Genomic DNA, 11,363 nt, shown 5'->3' with positions numbered 1-11,363 from the left:
GAGGAAGCCGCGCGGGCTCTGCCTGGGCCGAGTCGCCCTCACGCGACGGCCCTTTCTATCCCCACACTGGCTGCGCGCGCCGTCACGCGGCGGTACGGTGGCAGCGTGCCGTCAGGTGCCCGGCGCGGTGCATTGTGGGAGCGAGGCGCCCCGCACCTCGCTCGGTGTCCCGTGGTCGCCTCCCCGTGAGGGCGGGCGGCGGTGCCTGCGCGTGCGCGCTGGTGGTCTGGGTGAGCCCAAAACGGTCCTGTCCGTGGGGCCGTACAGTCGAGGCCTTGCCCTGTCCGTGACATTGTAAAGCGGGTTCCCTTCGTGCAAGTTCGAGTGACGCCCGCTTTCCAGGAACGCGCGTGCAACATAAAGCGAGGGAAACCGGTGGTGTCAAAACCATCCTGATCTGTTCGGGTCTTTCACATCTCTGCAACAGAAGAATGGCTCTGTTATTTTTCACGGTCAAGAAATGACTGAACGCTAAGCTCTGGCATTTTCAGAGGGATCGAACGAGGTGTAGGTGCGTGATGGGGAAGCCCCTCTCTCTCAGACAGCCCCAACCCCTCCTCGCAGCCTTGAAATGCGGAGAGCCCCCAGGTTGAATCGCTTACACCTACAGTCCAGTTAGGTGCAGAAGAGAGGAAGGGTTGCCGTGCACGTGTGCGATAGGTGCAGGTCGCTCGTGTTTGCACAAGGCAGTCCGTTGGGACTCTCGTCTCATTATGCCGCTTTACACTTACCCGCTATAAAAGCACACATGGAGTCGCTTCTCCCTTGCTTCACTTTGCCTGGGGGTTCCTGTCCGTGGGGACCGGCCTCCCCGGTTTCAGTTGTATTGGCAGCCCTGCACTGGATGGCTCTAAAGAAGAAAGCATCGGCCTCTTGGGCGAGTTGCCCAAGCTTGCTTTTCATGAGCCAGCCTCGTTCTGAGCAAACCATGCCTGAGTTTGATTTTCATGAGGAAACTTCGCAAGAGGAAGTGTTCTGGCTGCACCCAGCTTTGGCTGCATGGGGAACTTCCCGGATGGGCTGTCTCCTTGCCTGGAAGCAGGGAGATGCCCAAGGCTGCACGTGGAGCTGGCCACATTGCTTCTGGTTGAGGAGCTAGTGTCGCTTGCAAGAGCACGCACCAACTACAGATGCTTCCTCAGCCTGGCGAAGGGTTTCTAAACCCAAAAGCTTGCTAAGAAAAACTTTTCCAACTATTTCAGTTGGTCTAATAAAAGAGATTGGATTCACTCAAAGAAACCTTGTCAACCAGGAAAGTAAGTTTCCTGAACAAGACTTAGCCTTTTCCCTGTTATCCTTCACACAGGTGCCCTTCACACCCAAGCTGGCTGTTCCATCCCCTCATTCCCAAAATGCTGATTTGAATGCAGAGTCCTCTACAAGATGCTGCCTTGAAAAATACATTAGGAGTGTATTTGGTAGAGTAGTAAACCCCAAGTGGATATCAGTGGGGGTATCGCGTGGGCCCTGAACAAGCATCTTGAGTTGGCTGTTTAACTTGTACGTCTCAGCTTGGGTCCCCGTTCTGTTCTCCCAGGAGGCAAAAGTACCTGGCAGTTCAGGTTTTGTAGAGCATAGCAATTCTGATTTTTATATCAAGGAGTAGATAATCATATATGCAAGATGAGACCTTAACTCTCCCCGCACCCACAAAAATTTTTTTTGTAATATATGAGTCTGTTACAGGAGGTGAATGCTTTTAACTCGGATCCCTCTCTACCTTCCTTAGACCGCTTTCAAATAAATCTGCTGCTATTTATTAACTAGCTTCAGGGCCCATCTTACGTAATCAGTAAATCATGGGTCACTTGTCATCATTTTGTAGGCCAAGTCTTATATTTGCAGTTTAGTGTCCATGCTGTGTTTGTTTTCGGTGAACTTTTCCACATTTTCAGTGGGGTTGAGCTGTGCTCCGTTGTATGATATGACAGGTGTGTGTGCCTGGAGCCTTGTGCTTCTCTCTCTTGCTTTAAAAATAGGTTAATGTATGCTGCATGTGCTTTTTCTGCTGAACTTCTTCAGTCAGTGGCAGTTTTGTGTTGGCATACACATCTACAGAACGTGACCTTTACAACTATTATTTATAAACAAACTTTATACACTGTCAAATGTGGTATTGCTCAGTGAGGACCAAGTTTGTGGCTAACAAAAATCTAGGGCTTTTTTTTTAAACCTGAATACCAAGGGGTTAATCTGAAGTCATTGGATAGACTCTTTGACTTAAGTAGGGTTTAGATCAGGCCCCAAGAAAGCAACTGACATGTCTTAACTGGTTTAAGAATGACAATTTCCTCAGCCACAACAGGGCGAACTCCATTGTACCCCCAGATCCCCGTTTTGTGGTTTGTTGCTTTGAAAACCACTGAACAGAACTTTCTCAAGCTCCTCTTGGGGGAGGACATGCATGACTAATTTCAGGCCAAAGACTAACTTTTGGGTACATTTATATGTGTTTTAAAACCAGGTATAAAATACATTCTAATCCAGAAAAGTTGCTATGGCAGCACTAATACGATACTGGGACATTTAATTTTTATATTAAAGCAGAGGAAGTAGATTGGAGAGACAAAATTAAATTGAAACATTATTTTTTTGGTATTTAAAACAGCTCTGTTTAAAAAAAGGACAAGTCTAACCAAATCAAAATAGTTCTACATACAGATCTAGTTAGTACAACTGATTAAACTGCTCTTGTTCCCTTGCTGTCAGTTAAAATGTTTTTCTGCTTGGAGTTAAATAGCAGGTGCTGTGTTGATGCCTATACCTATATCTGTTTCTTTTTTAAGTGATGCACATATTTATTGTAGTTTTCTGTCATAAGATCATTTGGTAATAAAGAGCAGGCTTTAAACCTGTTTTGTTTCTTAACCAGAATTAATTGAATTACTTTTTGTTCTGATTTAATATATAGCACCATCTAGTGGTGAAGAGCTAACTTTTTATACCTGAACCGACATACGGCATACACATGTATGTATTGGACTGAATTTGCAAAACATTGTTTATTGGTTTTACCTATCAGCTTTGCCAAATGAGTCGCAAATTCAGTGCGAGATCACAGCAACTGAAGTCTACGTAGACTGGCATTGCCAGAGTGTTATTACTGCACATTTTAAAATTGTCAAAATAAATAGTTGTGCAAATGCACACACGCGCACACACACACATATTTGTGTGGCTCTCCCAACATAAATGTTCTCTTGCAATGTTTGATCAAAAATATTTCATCTAATGTTAGTAATTTTTCACAAAATTATGTTGATTTAATAATATGACAGCATAAAGGCCACTTGAAGTTTATAACTGGGAGTTTCTCCCCGATCTACCATTATGTTTCTAATATGAGCTTAGGACAAACCAGTGATCAGAAACAGAGGCTTGGGTGTCTCTGGATCAAGTATAGTATCACATTAATAGCTCAGACCTTCTGGAAGGCAGGGTATTTTATATTTTCATGGAGAAAGTTAGGAAACATTTAAAACAGTCAGCTATCCTTCAGGTCTGATTCTAACCTCATGGTAACTTAGGATTTGTATTAGCAAGTAACTCAGGTTTCTATTATGAATGCATTAAACGTCTGGGTAGTCTCATTGGCTTCAATAGGACTTCTCATTAGCTCAAAGTTAAATGTGCTCAAGTACATTCCCAAATATGAGACTTTTTCTGAAAACAGGTAACCCTGTTTAATTTAGCTACTCTAGATTTATAGTGGTGTGAGAGCACTTACCCTAATGCAGAACTTGTCAGTACTATCAGTGGAGTTTTTAGTGCAGATTTGAGATACAATGGGGTATATTTTATTTGGGAGAAGTCTTTTTAAAAACAATTAGTTTAAATTCTTTTCTTCCTAATTTTTTAATTCTTTTTGGGCTTCTTAGGAACTGTAAGATACAATGCTGATAATACATGGCAGGTTCTGGTTGCCTTTGTGCTTTCTAATTTAAAATTGATTTATGCTTGCTAACTTTCATTCAGTTTCATGTTTTTTGTAAATTTAATTTAGCTTAGTATTTAAATGAGAGAAAATATCAGAACTGAGTTGTCAGGAATTATTTCAAGCTTTACATCCTGCGCATAATTCTCATAGGCCAAGTACACATGAGACTAAATCATGCTACCTATCACACGTATGCCTGTGATCAGTAGTGCATACTTTATCACAGTGCTAGAGTAAATCGCTGTCTCAGAGTTAGGTTTGAGTAGATAACTGAATTCACGAAACAGGTAGGTTTCTTGACTCCATTACCTGGGGAGTTATGCTATTCTATACAACTATAAAGTGCAAGGAAGCCCTATAATAAATTTTCCACTGCTGGTAGCCTGAAGGATTACATTTCTATAATGCATAGCCACAATTTAAGCACATGTTTGTTTTTTTGTATTGTATAAGGAAAAGAGATGACATTAACCTTGGTTCTGGAATTTCTTTTCTTTCCCCCTTGATAGTCTTCCCAGTCACACTGGCTGACCACAGAGGAAAGGAATCAAGTTTTACTTGACCTCAAATCTTCGGGATGGTCTGAGTTAGGTGAAAGAGATGCCATCTACAAAGAGTTCAATTTCAAAAATTTTAATCAGGTAACTATTCAAAGGTAAATTGATTGTTTTGCTTTGCATTATGATCTTAGTGGGGAAATATTCATATCCACGAACTTGGGAGTGTTTGCTTGAAGAAAAATCTTTTATCAATAGGAATAGTTTAGATGAAGATTATTGCCAGTGCCTATTTTATTTTTGAAAGACTTCCCCTTTCCCAGGGGAGGGGGATATTTTTGCAAAAGTGACTTGTTTCTAGCAAGATACTCTTTTTCTTCTCCGCCACAACGCCCGAGGATGCTGGGTTGTGCCTACTGGACTTTTAGCATAAGGTATCTATTTATGTTTGTTGACAGTAACTTTGAAGGGCTGCCTAGCATGCTGTTTAGTTCTGTGGCTATGGTATAATCCAGACACAAGTCTGTAGGGGACCTTGGTGGTGAAATGTGACAATGATGGTGTGCAATGCTAGCTAATTTTTTGTTTTGTTTCAAATACTTTATTTGTCATAAAGGGGACACAAAGGAAACTGGCAGCATCATTCCATGTCATACAGAGCAGGTAAGGCAGCACTGCCATAAGGGTGTGTGCATGAAGACATGACTCCATTTTTCCTGAGTTGCACTTTCAGTCTGAAAGTTAATAATGGAGCAAAACAGCTTCAGACCAAGCAAACTATGGGGCAACAAAGGAGGGAAAAAAACCAGGCCAGAGTGCACATGAGACCTAGATGAGCTTCCGGGGAAGGGTGGGAGAATTAAAGAGCCAAAGGCAGCGAGATGTCGGCTCAGGGACAAGCTGTGCTGCAGGTTTCGAAGTCTGAGTATTTGTGTTTGGAGCATTTCAGACCCCAGTGTAATTAGAGAGCCTGTTGGCTGAGCACAAGTGGGAGTGCTTTTATTAAAGTTGGTATAAAATAGCCTTTGTAGACTGTAAGTAAGTTTAAATAAATCATTTCAATCAGACAGCTTTAAGGAACAGACCTGAAAAAATATGGACCAGAGAGACTGGAACACACACAGTCCAGCAACAGAAATCTGGAAAAGCCACCCTATTAGATCAGTGAAGGATACCAGGAGGGATTAAATTATAGACTTTTTTTAATAGGATTTATCCTCAGAATGTTACAGGGTAAAAGTTAGCTATTCATAAAGCTGCAATTTGGAGAAATTAATGTACCAGGGTGGGGAGTCAGAATATGTATGTAATAGAGTACATTAAGCCTAAGACTGGGAGCAGTGTGGAGCAGAATAGCCTGTTAGGTGCCCCTTCCTATGTATCATCTTAAATATGGTCCTTTTTTGGAATCAACTGCTCCAGGTGGCTGGAAGGGGTTGATTGGAGTTCTTGCCATTTTTGTAGTCCTTACAAATATTAGGTCTATATAAAACTGAATGCTGTTATCGTTGCGAGAAGGGTTGAAAATTGACTTCAGGATTCAGAACTTCCAGGTGGTGACACATGGCACTTTCAGCTATGCCTTCCACTGAAGAAACACACAGGGGCCAAATTCTTTCTCCAGCTCTTATTGCAGTTCAGGGGGTTATGTGCTTGTATCTGAGGGCTGAATTTCACCCATGAACATCTAAAAAAAATTGAGGCAGCTGCAGGGTACAACACCTTCCATTTGAAATTCCAAACTGGAGAAGCTGGTGATCTCCCAGCCATGGGGAATGACTTAGTGTGGGATTTCTGGCTAGAACACGCATGAATGTTTGCAGCTGGATTTAGAGAGCAAATGTTTATCTCCTGGGAAGTTGGTACAGAGGACGGATTAAAAGTGTACCTGTTTAGTCCAGGACCTATATTTACTAATGTCCTCACGCAGCACTTAGCAGGACTTCTCCAAAGCACTAAATTCATATCACAGCTCTGGGAAACAAAGTGCTAAAATGGAGCTATATGCCTGCTTTGTAGTATGAGAGTTTTTCAGGCCTTTAATAAAAATGGACTTTTAGGTACAAGTTCTTTTATTTCTTGTAATAAATCTTCTGTTTACAGTACTTCAAGTATGAGTATTTAGTAAAAGTCAGAGAGCTGAGAAATATAATTTCCTCAGTGATCTTCATCTTGCCCTTTTACAGATGGCATAAAATCAGGTGTGTAAAAAATCGAGTAGTTGAGCTGACTTGAAAGGTATTTCAGATTTATGTTTTGCAGATGATATTGGTATGATTAATGTATTCATTGCCTTTTTTATTGCTTCTCACAGATAATGCGCACAATGCATGGAAAATTTTGTGGCTTTAAAATCTCTGCCAGGTTTACAAAGTCTATGTATGTCAACAGATGTTAAAAATATAAACACAACTTTTATTATAAAGTCGTGCAAATGTGTAGACATGAACTTGGTTTATGTATATTATTTTCAGCATGAGCATGAAATGAAACTTCTGTGAAATGAGAGTTATTTAGATTCCTGAAGCTTTCAGACTGAGATTAACTTGGTTAAAAGCTATCAGAAATAGGCTGCCTTTTAAGTCACTGACAAACTAATGACACTTCTGGCTTGTAGAATTCTTTTATAACACAAGGCTTCATTTTAAACCCCTTATGGTGTTTGTTGTTTTGAAGTTATATTTTCTAAAAATGGGCCTTTGGATTTTCTTTTTTCCTCAAATGAGTTGGAAAATGCTAGAAATATTCATAAAGTATGCTAATAAACATACTTTGTTTTGCCAACTATTTTCTGTTTTGTAGTTGCTCAGTGCACCCTAGATGCCCATATCCTAGTTTGGACAGTGTTGATGTTCATAGTGTTCTAGACTTCTTCATCCAATCCTGAAGGAAAAGCACGTAATGTCTAGCACGGCTTGTTCCTCAGTCCTCAGCTGAGTAGCAGCTTTATCTTAAATGTCAGTTCCTCACCCTGCCTTTGATTGTGCTCACTTACTGCCCAAGTTATAAAAACCACCAGCCAGATGCAGACAGCCACATTTCTTCTTTAGTCTGTAGGGTGATGGTGTGGTGCTTTAAAAGTCCTGTAGACTTTCCCGGACCACAAACCTCAATATAGCTGCTCTAAAATGGCGATTGTGCTCTATTACCAGCACCTTTCAATTGATCCTTGGTTGTAACACTCACCCAACAAATACTATAATGAAATTTCAGTTCTATATGTCTGCGCTGCCACCTAACTTAGAATTTGTGAGCTTCTGTCTTCAGATATGCAGGCCTCTGTGTGCTGAGTTGAAGGACTTCTACTGACTAATTTAGTGGAGGAATTGAGACCACATTTTGCTATGCATTGTCCAGTCACGGGCAAAGATGTCCCTCTCTGGGGAGCTGGAACCTCAAAACCTGACTCCTACCACTTTGATCCTCATGCACAAATCCTTCTATCCATACTGAGATCTTTCTCGACTTATTTGTGGATCCTTCCTAGCGGAAGGTTCTGACTCTGGGACTGAAACATAAGAAATTTTAGTACCAAACTATTTAACAGTGACTCCTGTAACAGCTCTAGAAGCAGATTGCCTACCATGTGCCCTCACATGAATGAAATAACAGCAGCAGTGCAGCCTGATGCTGATGTTTCTTATTGGGTTCACAGATATATTTTCTACAAATAAAGTTCTTTATTAGCTGACAAGACAACAAACCCAAGGTTGTGACTCCTTGTCTGCCTGTGGCATCGCTCTGTTCTACCTACGCCCTCTTTGCGTGAATTGACAGGGTACAGATGGTAGTAAGAACCTTACCTAAGAGGGGTGAATAGAGGCATGTTAGAGAGAATGAATAAAGAAGAAATGAAGTCATGTGGCTTTCAATGCATTCTGTATTACAAAAAGGAAGTGTGGCTCAAAACCTGTTAATGAGTCAGAAATTTCTGTGCAACAGATACTGAAACAAAATGTTCCTCGCTCTCATATAGAGCAGCCAACCTGTTTCCACTCGCCAAAGCAAAACCTGGAGTCTAGGAGAGTTATGGAAGTAGGCTCAATGTTGCAGGGGCTCAGTGGTGATGTTAGCAAATAAGCATTTCATTTGCAGAAATTTCTGGCAATAATTTTGAAAAGTTGGTGGTCTAGAGAAGGTAATATCTGTCAGTTCTCTTGGAATTCCTGTCCTCTGAAGTGTTTGAGGAACTAATCGCACAAAACAGTGGCCACATAACTGCAGTCTTCCTGAGAAATATGTAACCTACTGTTTTTATGAACAACATCTAGAATTAGTAAGAATTAAAAGAGAATTGAGAGGATATGTTTAGGTTTGTTTTGTGTACACCCATTTTCACTCATTTCTTGTTTATTTGGTCTATTTTCTTTTTTTGTGGTTTCACTGAATAGCAAAATTGGGGTGGGAGGGAGGTGAGATTTAGAAGGATGTGGTTGAAAACCACCAGGGTTGTCATGGCCACTCTGGTGTCAGGTTTAATGCTTATAGCTACTTTTTTTTTATTCTCATTTTTAAAATGTCTTTCTATTTTAATTTCCAGATGATGGTGTTCCTTAAACTTGATAGGACAGTTTTTAATCCAGCATATTGTTTCTGCAGAGGTGAAGTATATGCTTCTACTCTTAAGAAGACATTGACAGTAGATTTATGTGCTTTACAAGAGGCTTTTTTTTAATAATCATGTCTTAAATACAGAACACTCTATTTAAAAAAAAAAATTAAGTCTGATGGAAGAAGACATGCCTAACAGCACTTTGGGGCTCATGGATAGCAAGAAATTAGCAAATGTGTTTTGCTGATAGTGCAAAATCTTGTCTTTTTGAGCAGTTGTTTAAAGGAGACTTGCAGAGCTTCTGAAGAGTTATTTCATAGGAAATTAAATCATTCAAGTTCTTACACTACATTTTTCTACTTGCCAACTCTCCTCCTCCAGACCTGTAATAACACGACAAAAATCTCAGAGAGTGTCTACTGGAGCAGACTGTTTTTTCGGTTACATATGTCCCATATGAATTTCCAGTTACTTTGCTTTAGCTATGGTACAACATAGTCACTTTAGTCTTTTATAACTGATTGTCCCTGTTATAAGTGGAGTATCAGTGGCTTATATATCAAAACTAACTTACTAGGATTTGTGGTGAATGGTCTTTATTTGTTTTAATCTTCTTACTTGGTGACAATCCCTTGGCATGAATCCTTTTTTTTAGGTGCGTTCACCTTGATTAATGACCATGAAGAACTTCACAAACTTTTCAAATCCCTTGAAACTGGGATAGGTGGGACACACTCTTTGTGAATTAGTGCTGTTTTGGTTGTTGCAGTCACTTCAGCTTAGTTTAACTCATTGCATAGCAGGGCCAAATGCTCCTGAACTTAATTCGTGTCAATGCTTCCTTCCCCCTCACAATTTCTCGGCACATCATTTTGTCTTCTGTATTGATCAAAGGTTGGGAAATTTGTTTTTATGTTCATTGCCAGAGTCTTTCATAGCTGTTTTACGTACTTAATCTTTTGGCTGTTTGGTTGAAATATGTCCACGCCTTTTATGTATTGAAAATATAATATCCTTTAACTTACAATCTGTAGGGTTAAAATGAATTTTACGTAAAATATTCAGTTGTGGACCACATCTCCAGCTTTTTATATGCCACAATGGTCTTGTTTTTTTCCCCCTCCATTGTCTGATAGTGAGGTCATTTTCAGTCCTCTGAGAAACTTTATTCCCAGCCAGATGCGGCCCATATATTAAAAGTAGCACCTGTGGCTAATATCACAGCAGCTTACCATAAATTTACATGGTAACTAGGATTATATCTGTCAAGACTGTTAAAAAATGTCTAGATTTAATTTGATTTCCAGTATTGAAGGAGCTCTCCAACATTTTGCTTCATAACTATATTTTAAAAGTTAAAATCACTCCATTGTTAAGTTTTATAGCACTCCCAGTGCCCATTAAGTTGATTTGTTAAATGGAGGTCAGAGTAAAGCAACTTGGCTACATTAGGATCGGAAACCAACCCATTTGTGACAAATTTAGTCCTCGCGTGTGAATCTTCTCAAAGCCTCAGCACTGATTGGTTTCAGGTGTAGCTCATGTCAGTTGTGTTTAACCTCAAAGAATGAGCAATGTGAGTCCATTATTGTCAGTTTTGCTAATCAGAAGACAAACCAATTTTCGTTTATTTGGCGGGTTAGCTATTTTAATGCATAACTCTTGACTGCTTGCCTCTCTGTTGGACTTTTGCTTTCGATTGCCTCTTGAAAGAGAAGAATGGGTTTTATATCCACCTAGGTAGGTGCTGTTTTTCATATAGTCTTTCCCAAACCGCTTCATTTCCCATTATCCTTTTGAGTCCTCTCCCATATGCTATGATTTGTGCACCTGCAAAGTTATGGAAGTATTTCTTTTGGTAGTTACGTTGTTCACTAACTTCCCTGCATTTATGAATACAATAGCTGATTTACTATAAATCAGAATTATTTATGAGCGGGTTTACAGAGTTGAGAAAAATCTTTGTATTTGAAAATAAAGCGTGGATATTGAATTGCGGGTCTATCTGCCTGTTGACATTTTTCTTTATTAGAAACTGATAGTAACATTTTCAGGACTTGCGGAGATTAATTCACAGGCCAAAATTGTTTGAGTGAACTGATTCAACGGTTTCAAAACTTAGCATAGTAAAAATATATTATTCCTGTATGATCACACCTTCCTTAAGTTTATGCTCCTGATTGACTTAGTAAATAACACTCTTGCCTCTGAGTCAGGAGGTCGTAGGGTCAAGTTCCAGCTGTGGGACCTGGACACATTCCATCTACCCACATCCTAGTATGCCATTAGGTCTGGAAAGCTGGAGTGCCGAACTTTTGGATGAAAATTAAATGGTGGTTCTCAGGAGATTATTCATCTGAAAGTTTAAGATTTGCCT

General features: G+C 40.2%; 1 protein-coding gene across 3 annotated transcripts in view; it reads left to right on the top strand.

Moving 5' to 3' along the window:
• PCBD2 (pterin-4 alpha-carbinolamine dehydratase 2) overlaps positions 1-11,363 on the top strand; it is a 32,046-nt gene that overhangs the window by 1,647 nt on the left and 19,036 nt on the right. For 2 of the 3 annotated variants that reach the window (XM_006017196.3, XM_025196041.1), the window contains exon 2: positions 4,447-4,578. In XM_006017196.3, the coding sequence (XP_006017258.1) occupies positions 4,447-4,578 (132 nt within the window). Of the gene's footprint in view, positions 1-4,446; positions 4,593-11,363 lie in introns of those variants that run through there. The other variant, XM_025196044.1, reaches the window with a different exon arrangement.

The sequence above is a fragment of the Alligator sinensis genome, unplaced genomic scaffold (genome assembly GCF_000455745.1).
Source record: "Alligator sinensis unplaced genomic scaffold, ASM45574v1 scaffold111_1, whole genome shotgun sequence".
Taxonomy (NCBI): Eukaryota; Metazoa; Chordata; order Crocodylia; family Alligatoridae; genus Alligator; species Alligator sinensis.
This window is presented reverse-complemented; position numbering and strand designations above follow the sequence as displayed.